The 25,256-nt window shown below is 42.4% G+C and overlaps 2 protein-coding genes across 2 annotated transcripts in view; one reads left to right on the top strand and one right to left on the bottom strand.

Annotated features, from left to right (window-relative positions):
- Nucleotides 1–9,190, bottom strand: part of esrrgb (estrogen-related receptor gamma b) — a 70,183-nt gene extending 60,993 nt beyond the window's left edge. Inside the window, exon 1 of the mRNA XM_047574517.1 lies at nt 9,106–9,190. Coding sequence (XP_047430473.1) covers nt 9,106–9,137 — 32 coding nt within the window. The 5' untranslated portion in view covers nt 9,138–9,190. The remainder of the gene's footprint in view (nt 1–9,105) is intronic.
- Nucleotides 9,191–14,030: 4,840 nt separating this feature from the next.
- LOC124999390 (transforming growth factor beta-3 proprotein-like) lies at nt 14,031–24,980 on the top strand. Its single transcript, XM_047574277.1, has 7 exons — nt 14,031–14,849; nt 19,160–19,323; nt 21,616–21,745; nt 21,905–22,012; nt 22,338–22,503; nt 22,634–22,787; nt 23,256–24,980. The coding sequence occupies exons 1-7, from the start codon at nt 14,504–14,506 to the stop codon at nt 23,412–23,414; spliced, it is 1,227 nt and encodes a 408-aa protein (XP_047430233.1). The 5' UTR covers nt 14,031–14,503; the 3' UTR covers nt 23,415–24,980.
- The last annotated feature ends 276 nt before the right edge of the window (nt 24,981–25,256 follow it).

Consider the following 25,256-nt stretch of genomic DNA (forward strand, 5'->3'; position numbering starts at 1 on the left):
CTGAAATAAATATTACAACCGAGTGAAATAACTACCAGCTGCACCGCAGGGTGAGGTTGTGTGAAACAGTCCCCTAATGGCCATAGTATAGCCGTTATTTCATTGGCCGGCCACTTGTAATCACCCTTGTGGTTTAAAAGGTCGAGGGGTCAGGGGTTATGAGAGATAAGGACCCCAGGGACCGTCATAAAACACTTGCGACACTTCAGCCCTCGTTTGTCATGCCAGGGCTCGATACCACTCATTCATCTTGGTTAGGATAGTCTTCAATAGGTGTCTTGCATTGCGACCGCAGTCTACATTCCTGAATACCGGTTTTCTGTGCACGCTACAGAAAACAAAAGATCAGATTTAAAGAATAGAATAAGTTTCTCTCCACGCGCCTTCAAAGTCAAAGCACCCTTCCTCAGATCGGGGCGGCAACAGCGGCCGCTCGGCCTCGTCCACATCTGCATCGCAGTTTTCTCGAATTTGCCAGAACAGGAAGACGCAATCAAACGGCCCGACGAAACAAATGAGATTCCCTTACATTAGGCTACCGTGTAATCACATTTCCCATGTTGTCTCTTTCCCCTATATGCTACGCTCCCGTTGGAACTGGAGCCAGAAAGTAGGCGCTGCACCGGGAGGGTCACAGTGCAGCCCTTCCCGGCGCAGGCCTCCCTCCGTTAGCTCTGCATACGGAGACGTTCGCTCCCGCTGAGACATCTCATTTAGTGCGTCTGCAAACAACATTACAGGTGGAAACGCTTTAGGAGATGTCTTGCAAACATTAATCCAATTTGCGTCCAAGCCCATTTCGAAACGTGTGGTCCGCTGCACTCATGAAATGAGAGATGCCGCGGCGATCAAATGGATGCAACACAAAACATTTCCAAGGACTTTGCCGGACACACAAAGGATACGTCAACACCAGGGAGATCTGCATTCAGGGAAAAGAAAGCTGTGGTTTTAAAATGGTAAGAGGTTAATTGAATCAACTTTTTATGTGGTAAAATTGAAAAATTCTTAAGGCTCCGGTGTAATTTAGATGTACGGAGACACCCCATCCCAACATCCCTTTTATTGAATCATCCGCCGTGTTGCACAAACTATTAATACAGAAAGACACAACGATTAAAGGGTGCAAAATCAATCAGAAATCGAAAAATTAAACACTAATGGCAGCAGGTGGTGACACTAATAGTTGCATCCTGCCTCTTACAACACTTGATGAATTGCTGCTCCTCATCAAATAAATCTTGATTCAGGTGCGGCTTCCGGATCTGTGCAATTAATGTGGAATGGGCGTAATTTAGTCGGATTTAGTAACACTGCTTTTTTTCCCCATGTTTTAAGTCCATGTAGGAGAGGCAACAAATATATGATGTAATTTTTTGTTAAATATATACACAGAATGTGGGAAAAAAATCCACAAAGAAATCAACAAATTGATTTTATGAAAATATGAATTCTGGAGAGAGCAGTTTGATAATTACTATGAATTAGCACAATATAATCCTGCACACAACAGTTTTTAATATTCAGATGTGACTAAAGATATTTATTTATTTATTTATTTTAATTAACAGAAATGGTAAAAACAGACCTGCATTAAACGGATACAGTATGCATAAGAGAACCTATTATAAATATTTAACACTGCCTGTAGTTAAATACTACCCTCTAGTGGACATTACAGCAATATTAAATCTCTCGTCACGGCCCAGCTCAAGGGAGCACAGGCACATCTTTATTTTCTGGACTTCCATCTTGTTCTTATCAAATATAAAATTAAGCTCAAACCCATAAATATGATCCACACTAAGGTTTCTGAGCTAGTCTTTAATCTGAATATCTGAATAAACAGCATGCCGAATCTCCGGTGGAGCACAACATGAGCAACATTTCTAATAATTACACAAATATATGAAGTGAATAAGCTGAGACAGTTAAATATTAAATACATCTCAGCTTATCCTCCCGAGAACGGTTTGGTATGCACTTTTAATTTCTCCAATGTATTTGGGATTAGTAGTAATAAAATAAATGTCCCCATATGTGGACACGGGGATTATTTTACTGTATGTTACAGTAAATAAACAGTTATTTTAATACTGAATATTTCTATGCAGAGACAGAATTGCAAATGAAATCCCAACGTCCTCAAACGAGTACTTGTCAATCAGTTATGAGGACAACAGGTCTAAACGAAGCAGAATGAGCTGCCACGAACCTAAAACTTAACGTCCCCATATGAGGACACAGGGTCTCAAAAGGTTAAGATACATATAACACTGATATTAGTCAAAAATAACCACCGGTTGTAGCCCTACACATCTGCACACCGTCTACATCCCTGACTGCAACCTGAACTACTGTCACCTGAATGACAGACGCCACCCAGTCCTCATCTCTATCTGTTCTTAGCATTCTCCTCCTTGGTCACGTTCAATTAGCTATCCCCTAAACACTCTTTCTCATTAGGCTACCCATAATCCACTCATCGCGCCATGATTTGGCGAATAAATCACACTCTGAGTTTTTTCAGACTCTTCCTGTCTTCCTGTCCGTCTCCCCCTCAGCCTCGTTAACCCTGTCCAGAGTTTCTACGGTGACAGTCTCAGCCAGGCCTTCTCATTGGACATGGCAGCCGGCAATTTGCATGCCAGACTATTTCTCTTCATCATTGGGCCTCTTTCGCGCGCTCCCTCATCCCCCCCTACTCCCCCCACTCCACCCACCCACCCTCTCTTCCTCTATGCTAGAAGAATAGAGAATAACTCAGCAACTGACGGCAGACGGCATGCACGTCCTTGTCCTACAAGGTTACGAATCCATTTCATCTGTGCAAGAGGGGAGTGAATTAAAATAAATGATGGCCAGACATTTATTGCATTCTGGGGGTGAAGGAGGGATTGGGGAGGAGAGGCACAAGTTGCGGAGTGAGTCTCATACTGAGTCGGACTGAGCGGACAGTTTGATATCGACTGGCACGCAGCGTTGGCACAAAGAATGAAGACAATACGAGGACAATAAAATTATCCGCCACGGAATCTGTTTGTCTCCGAGCAGAACATGCTTCAGTCTGGAGAACTTTGCATGTCACCGCACGTAGAGCGGCTGTTACCAGTAACAGGTCCAGCCTGACCTCTGTTACACATCCTAACACACTGCCCGTAAAATTTGTCCCATAATGCACAGGTAACACTGCAGCTGTGACATTGAAGGTAGTTAGTCCACAGGGTTGGAGTCTTTGCTACACTTTTCCATCTTCTGTTTTTGCTCTCATTTAATTTTTGTATGAAGGACAGAGGGTTGTTAAAACCTTTTTTTTTTTTGCTTTGATTTATAAAAAGAAGAAAACTCTCACAACTCGTGCTTTAGACTCAAAATACAAAAAAAAATACACAAAAATCTGTCATTATTATAACGCCGTGGCCGAAGGATCGATCGCTGATTAAACCTCCTCTCAGAAGCGAAAAGATGCATCTCAGATCATTTTTTTTTTCACGCTGTTAAATGGGACGTGTTATTATTTACCCAGTCTCACATTGTGTCCGTGGGAACAAAGAAAGAGGACTCTAAGGGGACAAAAATTACACGGCTCCAACAACACGCGCTCTGTTATCAGCTGGCCACAGCATTTACCCATTTAATTGAGTGTTATTTGACGTTATTTAATAGCAGCGTTTCTTCGCGAATCTATAGATATGATGAACGGAGTCACTATTGTTGAGCGGCTGGTATTATTATTAATACAGATAGCCAGTTCTTTTCCATCTTATCGTATTTTAAACCTCAAAATTGCTGCTTTCATAACAAATCCTGCCCTGTGGTGTAGCATGAGACAGATATATTGTTTATAGATGTCACTGAGAACATTTCCATCGCTCCAAACACCGCTCCCACTTTTGGGTCTGCATGTTCCAGAAATACATCCTCGGACCCAAAGGATCCCTCGCTAAGTGAGGTTTCTGTTTTTTTCTTTTTTTTTTTTTTTTTCCTGCTGACCACAAAAGCTATCGATATGTCTGCCTCTTGACACGGGCCTATCTCTCTCTGGACACGGGGGCCGGACTCTGAATGCTGACTGCTGCTCGCTGCACAACTCTCCTGGACCTCTTCCAGGACACTCCATTGTAATACGGTTATTTTTAGACAAGCCGACGCAAATAAATATTTATAGTTGTTTGCAGGTCAGGGGTCTCAATGAACCGCAGCGTGGACCGAAGTGAATAAACTACAGCATGCGACCGTGTGAGCAGGAGTGTGGGTTCAATAAAGCGGCGCTGGGATTGCTTGTGAACCAGATATTTAAAGCTTGGCAATTTACAACAGAAAGGAAAAAAGAAAAAAAAAAAAGTACATGAGAGTTATAATCATGAGCCAAAATTAAGATTGAGCCCCTATCTGTCAATTCTAATGCTAGTTAGCTTCAAAATAACTTAAATGGACAGCTTCCTGGTGCCGTACGAGGTTATTCATTGCAATGCGGTGTTAGATTTTTTCCCTCACACTTTTTCCTAAATGCAGCTTTCTCATTTTCCCTGACATCAGGATGCCTGATAATAGCCCCGGCCATGATCACTTTTACATTTAGCTTCGGTCTGAATGGAGGACACGTGTCGCTGGAAATGATTACGCTTGTCACTTCACCCCACTTCCTGTCAAATTTATACTTCAGGAGAGGATCTTTCTATGCAAAGAGAGCGCGATGACCTAGACGACGCTTGAAACCGGGCCACGAAGGAGTAGGAAAAACAGGGGAAAATTTAAAGTTCAGGGAAACAAAGGAACGGCGAAGGAGCCAAAATGACGATTGAATGATAACATTTTCTTGTGGTCTCTCCTCTGACCAGGATTCTGGACAGAAAACTGGGGGGATATTGTGTTTCTGTCATTGTTCATCTAGCATAACTTTAAGTCTAAACATGTATTACGTACGATGGCTCGGGCTTCAACGTGCACGGAAGCACGCGCATAAAATACAGTAAGTGTGATCAGGGTCTTGTTAGAGGCTGCACAGTACAGTCAGTTCAGCACTTTATGAATTTGTGAGAAACAGCAATTTACAAGGTAAAATCCGCCACCACGTCTCAAAGAGCCGCTTGGAAATGAACATCAATTGTTTAATTAAACTACACAGATTTGTACTAATTAATGATTCGCTGTGGTTGATTGATCTGTTTGTTGTGCTTTAAACTTGGCCCTCTTGTGTTGTTGGTGCAAGACTCCTAGGACAAAGTGTTCATTTGTCACGCGTGCAAATTAGTCTGTCATGCAAACTGCGGCACATTTTCAATTAACGTTATTAACTTCAATCTTGATTAATATTCAGTGTCCCACATACATACACAACTGTAGAGTATGTATGAGAAGTGCGTATGGGTCTATCTTTAGCATGAACACAGCGACACATGTCCACACGTCCAACGCTGAGTTGGACTCTCAGTTATTTATCATATTAGAGGCTGTTAATAAAAGCAGATAATAAAGAAAGTCAATTTCATGTTTCTGAAAGTAATCGTGCACATCTCAGTTTCTCACACAACAGCCGTGCCACAACATTTCGTCCTTTCGATTTTCTGATCGTCTCAATAAAGAAACAAAGATAACTACGGTGGCGCGGCTCGCGACATGCAGCCGTGTGTGTGCGGCTCCAACAGTGCCACCGTTTTGACCTTTTAACCAGCCACCAGGCGCCGGGCCAGTCAAGGCCGCAGAAACGCCCGAGCCGCTGAAACACTTGTCATCATCCCTCATCAGCATCTTGATCGTCGAGGAGGACAGATCAGAGGGAATGTCCACATACATCCAGCGGCCTCTGATGTGACAGCAAGGCTTTATGGGAGAGCAACGCAGCGGCTCAGCCGCGCTTCACCTTGACCCCGGCACGCCGTTTCCAACGCCGCCGCCACCGCCACCGCTCTCCTCGTCCCAGGCTCTCCAGTCTGACCTCGTCATCCCGGGGGCCTCTGGCCTCGCCTCTGACGGCTGAGTTATTACCATAATTACCCAGGAGGCATTGCAGGGAGCGGCCGCACGGCACAGGCCGCCCATGTTTAACAGAATATTTGGGTGTTTTATCGGCTTTAACTCAGCCCCCGGGGCAGGCGAGCGGGGGTCCGGATGATAAGAAAACCACTCATGTGGGAAATGAAGAGAACCATTTCACAGACGGAACCAAGAAGGGGATGAGATATACTGTTAATGCAGCTGTGGCTAGTGCACATCTGTCATATATCCTCTAAGACAAGGCGTAAATATGCTCATATATTCAGTGTCAAAGAGAGAGAGGGAGTTGGGAGGAGATGACGGCTACCTGAACTTTGATCAAAAAAGTTTGTGTCAACATAAGATATATAAATGGAATATACTGTATGTGCATTGTATTAATTTTTTATTTTTTTTTTACAGCAAGCATCTTATGAATTGACAGACAAGGTAAGATTTGGGGGATATTATGTCACTTTGACTGTCAGACACTAATCAGTTGGTTGGATAAATTCCTTTTTGTGCAGTAACTCATATTTTTACTGAAATTCTGCAATAACTCACTTTCTTGTCATATATTTATACATATTTCTTTATAGATTTATTAGACTCTAGACTCACCATGTACAATAATTTCCCACAGTGTAATACCTCATATTCACACATGTTCCCTTGTTCTTGTACATATATTGTTTTTATATATAGTTTCTATTTTCTACATTCATATGTGTATTCTTATTTTAATTGCCTATTATTTTAATGTATTCTACATATTGTTATCGCCTACATTGCTCTGTCTTCTGAACTGGTACACTTTTAATATAAGCTGCTGTAACGAAAAGTAATTTCCCCTTGGGATAAATAAAGTAATTCTGATTCTAATATTTACAACTTAGCTTATAGACTTTTGAATGTCATTAAATTTATTTCAACACATGAAAGCGAGTGTGGGATTAAACTGAACACAGGGAAAAAAAAAACAGCACAGTTCACCTCAAACTGAACTAGATGCTTAAGAAATCTGCTTATTAGCGTCCGCGACCAGATCAAACCTGATGAATTTTCATTTGCTTCACATAAACCACTTGAAGTTTCAGCTGTAAACTGTACGTGCCATTTTCAAGAAAGCTCTTTGTAATCCACGTCTCTGCTGCCATTTCTAATGAGCCAGGAGGCCATGCATATTCATACAGCTGGAGTGAAGAGTACAGCCCATCCTGCCATACACCGGGCACAGAGGTCATTGGCCTGAGGCCAACAATGCACAGAGAGACAAAGATTATCCACAGTGAGCGCACTTCTATTGGTGTCTGTATTTACACTTAAAAAGCTCAGTCGAACCCATGCAGCGAAGTATAGAAACACACACATTCGCATAAGCCCTCGCCCGCTCAGAAAGGTCAACGCATTAGCATTCCGCTACATACGGTATTTAAACTTTTTTGGTCCGATATAGCTACCCATCAAACATGTCCGAGATGGCACTTAGCCGTGTGTGCCCGTGTCTTATTATGCAGACCCATCTGTGTGGGGTCAGAGGTCATGGCCAGGCCTGGCAGGGGCTACAGGTGAGCAGATGAGAACAGTGGGGGCTCGGTTTAATTTAGCTAAGCGCTACAGGATGCAGTGCGCCCCTGTACCCGGGAAGGACAAGTTGAACTTTTCACACTGCTGCGCCACAGCCTCATCATTGCAATGGGTGGAAAGTCGAGGAAAAATGAGTAATCGAGCCCGAAAAAAAAAAAAAAAAAAAAAAAAGAAAGCTCTAGACGTGGAATCTGTGTTTCTTCGCGGCTCTCGAGTTGTTTTATAATTTTTTTTTTTTTTTTCGCGGGAGTTGTTCAAACAAAGACAGACAAGCGCATAAACAGACAAACCTACGTACACACGGGGCTCTGTCACCAAGTCTCTGTTTTTACCTCCTTTTCTTTCTCATTTTCCCTGTCTGACACGCGTCCAAGCGCACAATACACGCAGACATATTGAAAGAAGATGACTGTCAGCAGTATGACTTTGTGTGTGTGTATGAGTGTGTGTGTGTGTGAGAGAGAGAGAGAGAAAGAGAGAGAGAGAAAGAGAGAGTGTGAGGGAGAAAATCCCTAATCTGGCATGGACCAGCTTCCTGTCTAGACTCTGCATGAGGAGGCCAGCACTAACCTGGCCAATGCTGGGCGTGTGTGTGTGTGTGTGTGTGTGTGTGTGTGTGTGTGTGAATGCCTACGAGCACATTGCCATTGTGCTTGTGTGCATGCGATTAATGTATGTGTGAGCACAAACCTGCGTTCTGTCTTAGAGAGGCTATTTGCACACTATCATTGTTCTGGTCCAAAGCAGAGAACAGGCATTAACCTCCGACCTCTTCTATCTACCAGTGTCCAGTGTCTGCTCCGCACTGAACAATTTCCAGTAAAGCTCCTTTTTGTTTTCTCTGTTATTTTGACACTTTCTCTGCCATGCGTGCCAGTGCTGTCGCGATTCCAAAAGCCAATTCCCTCATTATCCAACTCGCAGCGCTTACGGGAAAACAGAGGTGGGGTGGGGGGGGGGGTTTGGAGGGTTAAAGTTGGAGGGAAGTGGAAAAAGGCCTGATGTGGTTTTCTCTGAAATTCCATACGAATAGCAAGGATAACCGAGAGATGTTTTCCTTCCTTATTCTCTGGCCTCTCTTGATACAGCTGATCGTCTAAATAGAGGAGGGGGGCGGGGGGGGGAGGAAAGTTGTATATTTTAGCCTAAACAGCATAAAAACGACGCTGAAACTGAAATTGAAGTCACTGAAAAAGAATCCCTCACGGTTTGGTAACATGATTAAACTGAGCTGGATCATAACCGGCCTCCGCCGTCAATCACTCGCACACAAACCCCTGCCAATAGTAATCACAACAAACATCACCGAGCACAGCAACTTTTCTGCCGCCTTACTCGACGGCGAGCGCCGATCCAGAAACGCTAAGCGTGTTTAGCCTCAGCTTTGACCGTATTTGTCTGGAGCGTGAATCAACATCATCTGCTTCGCTATTTCATATTCATGCAGAGGCCCAATGACACCTCGTCCTTTGTTTTCCAAAAGGCCTTAACTCAGCAGATCGCCACCCCTTTAGACCCAGATGTAAAGTGAGTGGTCCTCACCTCTGTGACACCGGGCCGGCGCAATATGCCATCTTATGGGAGCAAGCCGTCACGAAGTCCTGCCAAAACCCACGGCTGTGGTCCACGGCGGCCAAAATGCAAGCACCAAGAAATGACAAAGGAGATTTAGACGAGTAAAAAGACACAATTAAATAGAAACGGTTTAGCTGAAGTGTGTTCTTTCAGCACTTTTCTTTCAAACTTATATAATCAATATTTGATGTAAAAATATATTCTAATGAATATGTATAATAAGAGGCGTGTAATGTGACATTTTACTTGCATCTCTACGGGGTTTTTTTTTAAGCCTCTTTCATGTCTGTTTTTGTTTTAAATCACTCAGACTTACTGATTAGTTCTCTTTTATTCACCCCATGATCCTGTCAAAAAAATAAAAAATAAAATAAAATAAAATACAGGCTCTGATTATACTCACTCTGCAGGCCTTACTCCACGTGCACGCCACCAAACTAAAAGGACGTGCACATTTCTTCAGCGGGTCGTAGGAGTCCAAGTTCCATGTAACGTGGGCGTGCACTTGTTAAGGTTTTAAACAGGGATAAAACGAGAGTGGATGAAGGACTTACTTTAATCACGCAGTCAGATGTGGGATGTCGGCGTCGCTCCGAGCCCCTGCAAGTGGAAACCTTTCTGCCACCGCCATGTCACGGCTCCGTGTCACTCAGCGTGGTTTGAAGGTCTGCTGCCCCCTAGTGGACAAGCAGCAACTCAGAGATGGATTTGTTTTGCCTGGTGACCGTTAGAAAACACAGACGACGTTTAATGAAAAAGAAGTGCAATTACATTATATTACGCAGTACTTATTGTAAATCACTTTTGACAAGGGCATTTGCAAAGTAAGTGTGCTCAACTTCCACAGCGGCAAGAGTCAGATGCTGCGGCATTTTGTTTTGTTCTTTATAGAGCAATAACTCGCACATATAACAACCAAGCCACTGGTCATACTAGACCATGTAGTTTTTTTTTTGTACACTATTTCAAAGTTACCCCACGCACTTTCGACCGATCCATTACATCATAACCTCTGCAGGCGACTGTGATGGAGTCGTTTAACAGGACACAGAAATAAACCACAGACACAACAATGACAGAGCGACAGGGCAACTTTCGCTGACTCCACGTGATCTCACTTTAAGTCATCGTCTAGCCGGCGTGTTATTCCTTTCCTATGTACATGTATCAAGAAAACTGACGACTAACGCAGATGGTGGACGAATGATTCATTCGAGTTGTATGGCCATGACATATACACATCATTGTCTCCGCCGGTGTGGGTTTTAGGGGTCTCCTGTTAGCATTCCTACCCAACTGACTCCCACGTATGACTCATAGTCTTGTAACCCCCAGACGAGGCAGACTTTACTGTGCTGGCTTGTCAGTGTGCTGTAGTAGGGAAATCTGGCAGGAGGCTGCTTAGTATTTGGGGTTTGTCTGACTCTGTCTAGCCAGTCTAAAGCAGACAGTGTGTGTGTGTGTGTGTGTGTGTGTGTGGTCAGATCAATCTGTCTACTCTACAGAAGCGTGATAAAATCTGTGACAGTCGCCGGTCACAGCGCTGCTAGAGGAGGTTAAACGCCTTACAGCTGCGGCGACTCCTCTGACAAGTCAGCAGGAAACTCACCTACATTAGAAAGGCGGACATATTTCTCAGTGTGGCTACCAGCATGTGTTTTTGTTTTCATCCTCCGGTCTGTAGCTGCATTCCTTTTCCGTGTGTTGTGCGAGACGGAGAGATTGCCGGAGAGTGACTCACTAAAACCTGACCCAGCAAGTGAGGTAATCACTGGAGGACGCTTGGAGTAAAAGTGAACTTTGATGGCGATGTCTGGGACTGTGTCTAGGAATCCCCAGACGGTTGAAATACTACAATGTGTGCGTGTGTGTCAGATTATGGATGGCTGTGCGGTGCCACTTTGTGCTGCGCAACACACAGTCGCGTTTTGTTTTGGTTGCAGTCCTGGTAGCAATAAGAGAAAGGCACACACTCAGGAAAAAAAAAAATCATAATCACGCCATGCAAAGTTGATGGGGCAAAGTGAAATACGTGCTCCAGTACATCTGGTAGTTGATAAATTATATCTCTGCCCTATTTTTGTTCAGATAAGAATGGAAGAATGTAGTGGCCCTCATAAGGATTCAGGATTTTGCGTTAATATTAAAGGTAGAATTTGTGGCTATATTGTTATATTAAGCAATAATGTGGCTATAAATGCATAAATGATGATTCTGGTGGGGTTTAAGATGTTGACTTTCACTAGTCTTACATTGTTTGTTACGCAGCATCATCTGCTGGCTTAATGGAGAACTTCCAACGCAACCAACCGAGTGTGGTGCAGACAGCAGCGACAGAAAAACGACCCACTTCAATGCCATCAAAACTGTCAAAACCCCACTTTTAAATACAATTCAGCTGCAGGAGCGCAGAGGATTTTATAAAGCTACTTTAAGAAAAAAAAAAACATATCTGCTAATCTTTGCGGAAGAATTTAAAAAAAAAATCAAAAAGAAAAATCACATAATGAGTCGGAGATGAAGATGAAAGTGGTACGTGGTAGGTAGGACGGACAGTAGTGATTTCAGAGCCTTCCGCAAAGCGTTAATCACAGCGGGGAAAGTGGGAAAGTGGTTGAGGCAAACCAGTGACCTGAGCGCGTCTTCTAAAATAGTTTCACAATGCCTATGAAGACATCTCGTTCCCTGCACATTGTTGGATCACACGCTCGAGAAAGAGAAAAAAAAAAAAGCCCAAACACCCATTTTAGTCCATTTTGGGTTTGGATTGGTCACACACCACAGGAAGAACCGCGCTATGGATGAAGACATCTCAGCCAGAGTGATGCCTGGAGAACAATCCAAACAATAACCAGAAGTTTAGAAAAAACCTTACCAAAGTGTCCCAGTCAGCAGATAGAAAAGGAGATTGATAATTAACCAGCTGTTTACCAGCTTCGACGCTACGACGGAGCTGCATCAGAGCACGTATTTACAGAAGGTTAATGTTCTGACTGAAGCTTTTTCTTTGTGTTTATACCGTAAATTGCAGATACTGCCTGAGTGAACACTTGACTATAAAAGAGAAAAATAACAAAACAGCATTTTAGAGTAGGACTGGCTGCACAAGCTTGTATGCAACATTAGTTTTTTTTTCCAACTATCAAGGTTAGTTGAGGAAATAATAACCTTTCTCTGAGAAAATATGCAAATAAATACCTTGCATCCATCTCCAACTCAAGCAAACCAGCAAAAATAACTCAGCGAGGATTGTATATGGTGCACTTATGCACCTGGATGTATGACCGAGAGCCAAATATTTACCAAGTTTGGACATTCTATGAAATCATTTGTGCTATGCAAACTGGTGGGCAAAAGAAACACAGCGAAATGCCAGACCCCATGTTTGGGTACGGGGCCTCCAGTGGTTGAGTGAGCCTTGACCTAAAATAGGTCTGAGAAATGTGGATATGCTCTATGAATAGAGATAAAACAGACCGTGGAAGCGGGGGGAAGAGAAAAAAAAATGAAAAGATAAAATAACTTCGTGGCCTGCAAATAAACCGTCAGACGGTGGAGAAAAAAATGAATTTTGTGCGATGGCGGTTTGCAGAGGGCATGGGAAAATCTGCGCTGACAGTGAGGAAACTTTAGTTCTTTTGAAGAGTAATGCAATCATGTAGCCAGAATGTGACGATTGAAAGGATTTTTGCAATCTGAGAGCGGCTTCAGACGACAGGAACTGTCCTGCGCTGTGTGGCTCTTTGTAACAAGACTCCGGCTTAAGGGGGGCAGACAAAAGACCCAACTGTGACTGATCACGAATTATCTACATGGAATTTTTTATGTGTGAACTGTGTGAACCCTTTATTGCCATTGTGGAAGTCGCTACTACATGATACTATTTCGTCCAAGGCCAGTCACAGACACAAAAGAAAACTTTTATGTTTCATAGCACGACGGCGGACTTCCTGACAAAGCTTTGAAGGAGGTACACAAGTGAAAACAAATGCTTTCTTATATAACAGTCCTGCACTAAATCTTAGCTTTAAGAAGGTTATAATGTTCAGTTTATGTTGAAACAGCAGAAGAAAGGTGGTGGTTCGACTGTCTGATCATTGTGGGGGATATAGTTTGTCGTTCTCTTAAACTATATTGAATTAAACACGAGTGTTTCTGTTATTTGGCCTACATCGCCGACTAAAATAATAGAAACGTGTGCTGGAACAAAGCAACGCCATTAAAAAGTACTACAAGCCACAGCCTCCACAATGAAAACACAGTTGAATCAACAGCTCTCTCGGTTATTTTAAACAAATGCTGAATACCATAACCTTTGTGAAGTTAAGATTTAGTACAGGACTGTTATATTAGAAAGGATTGGTTTTCCCTCGTGTACCTAATGAACTGGCAAGCGACTGTATACAGCTCAGAGAGGAATTTAATAAATCAGCTCAGATGAAGAAGGACAGTTCAACAGACCGGCCACTAGAGGGGGCGCCTTCAAGGCCATAAACACGCGTATAGAAAAGCAGACAATCAGAAGACACGTGAACTAAAACAACAAGCACATCGCAATTAACAGGATCATTAAAACATGGTGTGAAACACACAGGTACACAAGAGCAGATCTGGACTCCACATCGAGTTTAAAGGCAAACAGAATTAAAGCTAAAAAAAAAAAAAAAAAAAAAAAAACTTTTCAGCTTTATATTTGATCCTCATATGGTATGATTCATTTTCTCAGAAATGAAGAACTTTTCGTTTATATGTCATTTTTTACACATTTATCAGGCCAGAGTTGATGAAGTGCATCTCAGCGAGCGCTGTTGTGATCTGGGCACTCCCGGGCGCTTGCGGTCCCTCCTCCGCCAAAACGTCAGGAACCTATTGGTATAAAACTCATATGGGGCCGTACGGACCGCTCAAAGTCGCATATACCTCGTTAACGTGACAGACTGCGGTCTGATTCCTCAGAGACAATCACGAGGCACTAGATTTTAATGAGACAGACAAGAGGAGAGATATGCCAAGCGGCAGGAAGACTTAAGTCTGCTGGACTGATCACAATTATGCTGATGAAAAATCGTTTTGCTTCCTCAGAGATACTTGTACCGGATAAATTTCATATACGCAGGAGCGCGTCTGTCGGGAACTTTGAATTGATTGATGTCTGATGGGCGAAAACAAAGTTGGATTTCTGCTGAAAGCAAAGGGGACTGTAACGAGAAAACGAAATAAGCGAGGCGCCTTCCGTCATTAGCTACCGAGGAAATTAAAAGAAACGTCTTATCAGGCTGATTTGAAGACTAGCTGACGCGGCTGGCAGTCCTCGCTGTGAATATACACTTTTCTGCTGCCGGACGAAGCAAATGCTGAGTGAAAGATGCATTTGGGTAAGGCTCTGCTGTTCGTCCTCCTCCTCAACTGCGCAACTTTGAGCTCATCCCTGTCAACTTGTGCCACCGTGGACATCGACCACGTGAAAAGGAAGAGAGTCGAAGCGATACGAGGGCAAATTTTGAGCAAACTCCGACTGACAAGTCCTCCACAGTCTCTGGGACCGACTAAAATCCCCTATGAAATCCAAGCGTTGTATAACAGCACCAAGGAGCTACTGGAGGAGCTGGGGAGGGATCGGCAGCAGAGTTGCGGTCAGGACAACACAGAGACAGAGTACTACGCCAAAGAGATACACAAATTCAACATTATCTACGGATCACAAGAGACCAGTAAGTATAACTCCTTTTAGAGGGTTTGGAAAGTTTATTTTATACTTTATAGCGCTCATGCCAACGACCAACGTGTCCATGGTGCGTAATTACGCACCAAATCAAAATTCCCTTCTTCTCAGAACTGCCCCACCGATGATCATCAATCACATTCGAGGCTTATGATCGCAAAACTTTGTTAGAAATTTTCTTTTTTCATCTAAAATCCAGAGCCACTGCCCATGCAGACAGGTTGTCTCCTACTTAACCTTAAACGTTTTTAAGTTCCGGCGGAGACTAGCTCTTGTTGTACCTTATACAGGAATTAACTAAAAATTGAGTGTGAACACAGAGAAAACGTTCATCGTCGCACACTTAAAGGCCTGAACAAAGACAGAATAAGCTAAACACATTTGTGATCTGTGGGTGACTTTCTCAAATTCTTGTTTTATTTATTCGTCATATTTCTTGGATTTTGTGAAAACTAAAAGGCCAACTCGAGGTGTACTTGGAGGATATGCTTTATTTCTGTCGCGCTGGCCAACCTGTTTTTAGTCTGAACCTGTGTTCCAGGAAAGTCACTCTCCTCCTACTCCTGAGTCCACTCTTCTTCCTCTTGCCCCCTCCTCCCCTCTATGGATCATGTCCCTCTTGCCAGATGTTCCCGTTTCCTTTCCAGTCAAGTCCAAATGAGAGGGACATCTGCCCAGGCGGATGGGGGATGCCTTTAGGAGGAGAAGTAGGAAAAGTTAACAGGGGTGGACAGGAAAAGTTAGATGATGGAAGGACCTCCCCATTAGGCAGGAGAGAGGGATCCCTCCATCCTGTCTGTTTGGGAGGAATAGGGTCCCATTAAGCCCTCACGCACAGACACATTGGAGCTCAAAGTGACCCCACTGCCTGTCTCAGCCAGTTAATTATACACATGGGTGGCCCATGAGAGTGAGATCACTCGCTGCAGCGCTCAGGTTTAACTTCACTAAATTGATTCCACTCTGCCATCATTTTATTCCCAGTAGGTAACACGAGGTAACATTTTACAGCCCCGGCTTATAATGAGCTTTATTTCGTATGTAAAAATCTTTGATAAAATAATCAGTTTAGGCTCGCATTCTTTCCCCCCTCAGTGATTTGCGTTCAACACGCATGCAGCCATTTCCTCTATTGAATTAAAATAGCTGGACGTGGAAGACCCGCACCGGGAGGGACATGTGTCAGCACTTGAAGGAGAGTCGAGCGGCATGTGGTCCGGCCGGGGCTGGACGGCTGAGAAAGTAGGATATGATAAAAGCTGTGCGTGCATGTGCGAGAGCTGGAGAGGGCCTCATGGTCGAGAGTAAAGCCAAGACCATTGCATCACAGGCCCTTTGAAATCAACAGGTGTTTCTCCAAAGGACTGTTCTCCCTCAGCCACGTCCTGTTTCGAATCTCGCAAAACGATCTTGACAAACGCTGCGCGCCAGGCAGTAGGTGCTTTGAGATGCTAGATCCTGATACTCAAAAGGGACACAGATGAAAGGAAGATTTACATACATGTCATTTTTTCCTAAGAGTCGATTCAACACCAGTTTTTTCTTTTAGTCGAATCCACAAGTGAGTGGATGAAAAGCAAAACTGGAAAAGGAAAGTAATATGTCATCAGAAGAGCTTAAGTAGAGAAGAGAAGGGATTTAATTAAGTGTTTCTGCAAAATGTGTGACACTCATCAGAGTAAAGCTGACCTTTGACCTCTCAGATATAAAATACATTTGAGCTGTATGTTTTGCCACAGCGACCTTGGCATTTGAAAACTAAACTCCAGTCAGTTCATCGCCGCATGATTTGGATGTCTGCGTCAAATTTTCAAAGAAATTCCCTTGGGCTGTTCCTAAAATATCACAGTTATGGGGCTGAGTTATGGCCAAAAAATGTGACATCAGTGACCTTTGAACCTCTAAATATAATCAGTTAATTATTGAGTGTAAGCTTTAAGAAATTCTTTCAAAATATTGTATTAGGAGGAATGAACCGGAGGAGGGGCAGATAATAAAAGTACAGTACATAATGCTTTCAGGTACGGCTTTCAAGGCAAAATAAATTATGGCCGAAAAGTTCCTTAACTCTTTCAATATAGAGTCAAAAGATAGAATGACTTACTTCAAGTAACTTAGCTTATTAGCTTAAAGCAGCTTATAGGTCACTTCTATTGTATCACCACTACACATGTTTAAATGACACGGTGCATTGTGCACGCTAATGATAAACGTGTTTCTCCTATATGCAGTTAATGATTTCCCCCCACAAATTATGCATTACATGGTTCTTCACATTTGACCTAAATCAGTTTAGTCAGTAGTGGTGACTGACTCAAAGCCGGTCCAGATTTTCTTTTAGAGGATATGTTAATGTAGCGTCGTCCAGTCAGTGAAACAGGATATTATTTTCTGATCTGACGCCCTTATCAACAGGACTTCAGCCTTATCACAGTGGTCACAACCTAATTTAACATCTCTGGGATTCATTGGAATTTTTTTTTTTTTTAATTGAATAGTTTTACAGATGTGTTGTTGTTGTGCTCTTCCTTTGTTGCAGACTTTGCCTTTCTCTAATGTCATACTTCCTCTTGGCTTCTTTCTTGATAGCTGTTTGCCACACCTTGATTATAGTTTAGGAAATAACTCTCTTACAGTTGTTAGTTATCTTGAGTCTTGTGCAATAAACCGTATCCAGTTACCTTTCTTAGCTGCAGTGGTTTCTCCAGGTATTCAGTATTTAGCCAGTAGCTTTATATTAACCACACGCACGCAAGAGTGATGTGGTGAAGGGCGTCGCCTGACGCTCGGCAAGAAAGTGAATATTTTCGCAAAATATCAACCTATTGCGTTAAGATCAGGTAAACACAGCAGGGTGTGCAGGATGCCAGCGGTTAAAAGCTGCAGCCACCTTAGGGTGTTGCCTCTGATGTGTAACAGAACCAGACGGCTGACTGTGTGGAATCAGGTTCTGACTCTGAGCCAGTGACATCACTTCTCTTTACCTCGGTTAATGTGGGCAAACACAAGTTTGGGCTTCGACGGGGTTTGAACGAAGACTGTTGACATTTGGTGGATCTGAGACCGCCCTGCGAACCAACACAAGCCCCTGACAGGTGCAAACGAAGCAGAAAGCAGCCAGAGGTCGAGCGAATTATCGCGACGAGGGACTGGACAGCAAACATTGGAAAAGATTTCCTTTTATAGCGTGGCGCGCGTACAGAATCTGGCATATATCAGTGACCGAGGTGGGCTGTGGAGAAGTCATCGTGGTCAGGAAGGGTCCAGGTCCAACAAGTTGTCAGTGGGACTGAGGATAGCAGGGCTTTTGATACACGGATACCAGAGAGGTGAAGTCATACTGAGCACAATCATATCGCTATTTCAATTACAACATTTCCCCTTCCACCAAATATAGATAAAATGTGTTGGAGAAACGCTGAGGAATTTTGATAAGGCAGGAAACGCTAATCATTCATTCTGTGGGTTGATAAATGTGGTGCCAGCCACTCAAGAGACAGTAGGCACAGATCAAATCTACAGTCTGAGGCCGTTAATGTTCACATCACTTCACAGAGTAGTGAACCACTTTGGAGCTTAACTACCACGTCTCACTGCTTCACCAGTACCCCTGATGGAAGAAAAAAATGGTTAAAAAAATGCTTTATTTTGATAATATTTTAATTGTCTATTATAGATATGACACGTCTATGATAATATATTAATTAAAATTAAATTTTTTCAGAGCAAAAATGACAATTTCACAAGTTTCTGTTCTGTCAGTTCCATCAGTCAAAATATGAATATGTCATTAAATAAAACGTATAATAGACATATTTTATATATCCAAATGTGGATTTTGTTTTCTTATCTTTCTGTAATTATTACACTGAGAATGTATTTTGTGGTAAAGAATAGCAGAACACCAGGGTTAGATACAATGACACAAACAATCTCATTCTTTTTAGGCCCTAACCATCGGACACATTGTGAAGTGTCGCAAAACAGAAAAAACTGTGATTATGTCTGAGTTCGATTTAGTTTCTTCACTTCCAGGGTCCGGCTCTCATCCGTGCTGGCTCCCTGTCACGCAGATGTCTCACTTGGGACTGTGACAAATCAAAATGTCTGCTGGAAAAAACGGTCAACGCCTGAGAGACTTTCATGTCAGCTCCTACATATGAAAGAGTTTATAAAAGCGAATATCTGTGAAAATAATGTCTAGAAGTTATTTATCCCTGGAAATACACTGCTGGAATTTCTTATCCTGTTCTCACACAAAATCTTTTTTTTTTTTTTTTTTTTTATCCTCTGTTCCAGATGATCTGCCTTCCTGCCCAAAAAGCATCCCCTCTAATGTTTTCCGCTTCGACGTCACGACCATGGAAAGGAACGCGACCAACCTCTTCAGAGCGGAGTTTCGGGCTCTGAAGGTTCCAAACTCGACTGCCAAGAGGAACGAGCAGCGAATTGAACTCTACCAGGTGCGTAAAGGTACCGTTTACTTGTCTCTCTACCCGGATCAAAAGGCAAAGTCAAGGGAACAAGACGAAAAATCCCTCTCTTCGCGCCCTCGGATGAAAATTTTCTACACACAATAAATTCAGCGTCTCTAAAATTAGCCGGTCAGTCCTTCTCCGCCGCGTTATTTCAGGCCCTAATTGATCAAAAGGATTAATTTCAAACTAAATTGTGATTGTAGGAATGTGTAACAGCTAGAGCGAAAGCAAATAAGCTGAGGAGGCCTGCAGAATGTTTGCAGAACCGGGACAAGGATACTGTTGTGCTAGCAGCCTACATCTAAACGGTTCCAGTAAAAACTTCACACACACACACACACACACACACACACACACACACACACACACACACACACACACACACACACACACACACACACAAGTTGTAGAAAACATCAACAGGTCAATCATTCTGTAGTAATATTCTTGGCATGGAGAATTCAATACAAATATAAATACAATGCAAAGTTTACACTAAACTGTTTGTACCGTTTACGAATATACCGTGTATGTATACCCAGGATATACAGATAGTCAGGAAGGAATAATAAACGTATTCTTGGCAAACGTTGCACGACATTTTTCTGCGTGAAATGCAGCGCAGCAGTTTATATGGTTTGACCGTGTTCTTCTGTCTGCTGCCATCCGACGTCAACGGAATACGCCAGAAAAATCTGACCATGAAGTCTAATCTAATCTAACGCAGTCAGGGAAGACTGCATTAGATTAGGGAAGAAAACTATTAAATTAGAAGTATGACGAGCAGGTTGTTTGCATATCTGTGCTTAATCTGGTATCCACTGTAATCCAGTGTTTCAATATGATCGCTTTGTGCCAAAGGAAAACATTTTTTACTGCTCTTTCAGGAATAATAATATTACAGGTCAGTGCAGAATGTCCTGAGATATACATGCATCGTACTAGTGCTGTTCACAGAAATTAGGTAATAGTAAATTCTGTCCTGCTTGAAGTTCAGGGTAATTTTTTTCAAACTAAAATTCCAAAAGGAGAGAACTCAAAAACTCAAATACAAACCGGTCAGCTCAGTTTATAACATTAAACATATTTCCAGTAATAAAAACAACCTCAGCAGAGTTGAGATACTGTAGCATCTCCATGAAGAAGGCGTCATTACTTCTGCTCCAAGTCCTTGTTGGACAAATGAAATAAACTGTCATTGTAATCTCTCAAATCTCTCATTCCCATCTCATTAGTCACTTAATATTGTTTATAAACCTCGCAGTGTGATTCATGTTTTTCTCTTTCTGGTCTAAAGAAAGAGACTGGACTTGCAACTCGTTTCGCTCAATGTTCCCACTGAATGCAGAGCACAAACACCGATAGTTTTAACTCAACGCTGTGAACTTTTGGTTACTTGTAGCGACGACTCTGCAGCTCTACACGGTCTCCACATCCTTGAGCTTTGGTTTTACTTCACCGCAGGACTTAATGGTTGAATATTTATTTCCACCAACAAACAACAAACAAGCCTTGACAAAACAATCCATTGCCGACCTGATATGAAGCCAAAGCTAGCAACTAGCTAGCAGAAAGCAAGCTAAAACAGAGCCAAAAACCACTTTAAGACGGGGGTAAAAAACGTCTCCAGCTGTATGCAAATACAGGTCTATGTCTAATGGGTGTGTATACAGGCAGTAGTTTCCTAACATGTTAAACTATGTCAAGTTGTTTATAGGGTTTTAGCTAGTTGCATTTATGCTAATAGCTTGGCTCCAGGGAAGCCTGTGTTGGTCTGTAGCCTTTGACTGCAGAAGAAGAGCTTTAATGTCATTGTACACAAGTTACAACAAAATTTTGTTTGGCTGATTTTTAAAATTAATTTGCATTTCTAACACTAATAAATGAGCTTCAGGTACAATTTATTAAAATTAGAAAAATATTTGCTTGCTAATCTTATTGTTGGATTTAGCAGCTGTAATTATGGCTGGGATATTGACAAGAATGCAATTATAGGTCAAAAGTTGGTGACTGCGAATAGTAGTTTGGTTAAAGACATCTTGTGTTCATCTTTTAACTGCAGGACTTTGCAATTATTTTTTTTTTTTAGCAATGCAGTTTATGCACATCTCAGCTCCAATTCCTTACAAGTGATGTATATTCATTCAGGACAGTGACTTTGACAAGTATCAACTCTACTACCAATGTCCTTGTCCGGTGTCTGTTCTGTCGGACGCCATTTTGCTCAAGGGTTTTGGAGAAAATATTTGCGCCCAACCATTTGTTATCGCTTTGCAGATTTTGAGGCCGAATGAACACATTAGGAAGCAGCGCTACATTGGAGCCAAGAATGTGCTGACCAGGGGTCCTCCGGAATGGATCTCCTTCGATGTGACTGAAACAGTGCGGGAATGGCTGACGAACAGAGGTGGGTCTGAGATCACATCACTCCACGAGGATCAGAAATTGTTTGCACAAGTTCTCACTAATGTTAATCATCATCATTAACCCCAACGGGAACTGAAATCAGAAACATGTTACACAAGGATTTTTGACGATGCTGCTTTGTTTGATTGTTTGCCACCAGGATCTAATCTGGGTTTGGAAATCAGTGTGCACTGTCCCTGCCACACCTTCAACCCAAATGGAGACATCATTGACAATGAAAACGAGGTACTGGAGGTGAAGTTTAAAGGTGGGTTCCAGTCATTATGTCAAATAGTTATTTATGTCAGATATTGGTTGATCATTTGATCTAATATTTGTAAATGTTAACACTTTCTTGACATCTACAACCACTTTACCATGTGCACATGGTCTGCAGTTATTACTCCTTAAGAATATGAATAAAATATACCTTTAATCTGGTAAATAATCCAGATTATTAGCATGGTTTTCAGTTTGGTTAAGTTAAGATGGTTTAATTAGGGGCAGTGCTGATTGTTGCTTGTCTTGTACGGGATTGTTTATTGTAGTGAATAAGATTGGTAAAGTGGGTCTCGATCGTATTTACAATGAAGGTGTTGATGGAGATGAGGAGCGCAGTCGCTTGGATCTGGACCACCTGAAGAGGAAAAAGGAGCAGCATCTGCCTCACCTCATCCTCATGATGATCCCGCCCCACCGCCTCGACAATCAATCTTCACGCCGACGAAAGAGGGCGCTGGACACAAACTACTGTTTCTCGTAAGGGATACATTAACAATATTACTAATAGTGACAAAAATCTTCGACTGCACTACTCTTGAATGGTTCTTGAAGATAACATTGATTGTGATTGGAAATGTATCATTGCAACAATCTATCCTCATCACAGAAACCTGGAGGAGAGCTGCTGTGTTCGCAAGCTCCACATCGATTTCCGGCGCGATTTGGACTGGAAGTGGATCCATGAGCCCAGTGGCTACGACGCCAACTACTGCTCTGGGCCCTGCCCTTACTTGAGGAGCTCAGACACAACGCACAGCTCGGTAAGAAAGACCTCACAGAGAGAGTCTGTGAAAAGCTATGCACAATGAAAATTGTAGACAATTTCCTTCACGTTGTAAAGATCCATACAGTCAAAAAGTCAGTCTGGCATTGGGTCCACAAAACCTGAAATAGTTAGATACAAATTACCCAAAAAACACAACGGGGACAGAGGATCAGTGCTCCCACCGTCCTTCACTCTCAATATGAACTAAATGATTGGAGCTGAGGTGTAAGGGCGCCAACATTGTTTTGCAAAACCCAACCGATCAATGGTTATATTACGTAAGATGTCATAGACAGTTATGTCCTGCAGACTCCTCTAGATGAGCAGACAGCATTTTGTCGACCTTGCTGTTCCGCAAAATGTGGAAAAACATTTAAAATATGATTTGGTCATTATTAAATCGCAAACTGACACCAGCAGCTCACAAAACAACTGTAAATACTCTCACTGTCTCATTTAACAGCTGCTGAGCCTGTACAACACTCTGAATCCAGGGGCCTCCGCCTCCCCCTGCTGTGTCCCTCAAGACCTGGAACCCCTCACTATACTCTACTACTCTGGACGAACCCCCAAAGTGGAGCAGCTCTCCAACATGATCGTCAAGTCCTGCAAGTGTAGCTGAGAGCACACGGACGCAGAATGGCAGATTTTACTAGGTACACACCAAACCCATGCTCTATGACTTTTGGACTCTTAGCTGTGACAAATACTTAAACTGACCCTGTGGCCTCATGGCTTAGAACTGAACACCACTCTAGATGTCACACATTTTTGAGGATGCAAATGTCCTCAGAAAAGTTTTTCTCGTTTTGTACTTTTCCTCCCGCTCATTCAATTCTGGATGACGAATAGACCGATTTGAATTTAAACCCAACCTAGTCAAACGTAGTCCTCCAATCAAGGTATAATATTAAAATGCTCCCATCTGTACTTGTGAGGGTGAACAACATACTCCTAAGGCTATCTACATCAAAAAGAAACAACCTGGAACTGCTTCATGAGCATTGACCAAAAAATGTGGTATATTTTGCGCTTCGTACTCCACATAGTCACAGTTTCTAGCCTTGGTTTTATATTGTTAATAGTCACAAATATAGATGACGGTGCTCAGATGATGGTCAAATAGTCCTTTCAGGCTGGATTTTTCCCTGAACTTGCCTTAGGTTCCCATTTGCTTCTAACAGTGGGCATTATCTTCCAACACAAAAGGAGAAAGGACAGACTTGCTGCTGTATCCAAAGCCATAGCTGTGGTCAGGGAAAAGGAGAGCTGAGAGAGAATGCCTGTTGGATTTGCAATGGAAAGTCAATGAACAAAGAAGTTGAGCCAAGCTTTTCTTTTTTGGCCAGCCAGCAGCAATGGCCTTTTTTTTTTTTTTTTTTTTTCGGTGCATCTATTAGAACGGATGGAAGAAGAAGAAGAAGAAGAAGAAGAAGAAGAAGGGACCTGTATGGAAGGGAAGAACTGTGATGGAAACTTGCCACGAGCACGCTGCCATTCACTGGAAGTTTTCATCCCTAACAGGTTCAAATTATTTTTGGTACATCAAAGAATATACTGGAAGCGAACACATGTTACACAACAGGTTTTTATGGGACTTCTTTTACATTAATAGCAGATTTAGTCTGTTATGCAACTTGTCATATAGTGATTGTTTCACTAACTGGGAAGAATTTGATCCCCGATGGAAGCGATTTTATATTAAACTATGGGTACTGTTACATTTCCTTGTGATTTAGAAAGAATATGCAACATTTTTTTCCATGAGATTAACCTGTTCTATGTGACCCAGTCTGTGTAAATTTGTATGCAACTCCTATCAACTCACCTGTCGCCCCTTCACTCCTGCCAGCTGACAAAGAGTCGCATGTCCAAGTCAGGACTCTGGCATTCCCAAAACACTGCAGTCTTTCATTCCCCCTGCTCTGTCTCTGTTTGTTTTGGTGCTCTTTTACAGGGTGAAGCCCTAATGGAACAAAAATGAAGAGGGAGGGGAAAAAGTCATAACATGACAGTGGCTGGATGTACAGTTAGACCTCATTTTCTCAGAGTCAGGAGAGCGATTCTGAATCCCTGTACTGTTGTTTTGACATTTGCCCGGTCAGCGTCATCTAGTCTTTAGGTGTTGTTTTTTTGGCAGTAATATTGTTTTGATTGTTGATTGTTATTAAAAAGGCAACATGCAAAACTGTACGAGCCCTTTTTAAGCCATAGGAACCCCTCCAGCAAGTGTGTGAAATAATCAAATGTAACAGATCTGTGAAAACATTTAACTCCAAATTAGGAAATGATGAATTTATCAGCTGGTCTTGCCTGCCATATTGAAATGCTATTTAAAATACCATTTTCTCATAATGTTTTGGTTCCATACAAACATAATTTTTTCGTACTTGAATCTCACCAGTACCACCTGTTTCCTGCAGGCACATGCGCAGACTTTTTTTTTTTTTCTACCGGAGTAATA

This window comes from Mugil cephalus, chromosome 21 (assembly GCF_022458985.1).
Source record: "Mugil cephalus isolate CIBA_MC_2020 chromosome 21, CIBA_Mcephalus_1.1, whole genome shotgun sequence".
Lineage (NCBI taxonomy): Eukaryota > Metazoa > Chordata > Actinopteri > Mugiliformes > Mugilidae > Mugil > Mugil cephalus.

Excerpts from the sequence above, each read along its gene's own strand:
- LOC124999390 (XM_047574277.1), top strand. The coding sequence starts at position 14,504 with ATGCATTTGGGTAAGGCTCTGCTGTTCGTCCTCCTCCTCAACTGCGCA. Across the intron at positions 14,850-19,159 it reads CTACGGATCACAAGAGACCA|ATGATCTGCCTTCCTGCCCA; the intron begins GTAAGTATAACT and ends CCTCTGTTCCAG. Across the intron at positions 21,746-21,904 it reads GGAATGGCTGACGAACAGAG|GATCTAATCTGGGTTTGGAA; the intron begins GTGGGTCTGAGA and ends GTTTGCCACCAG.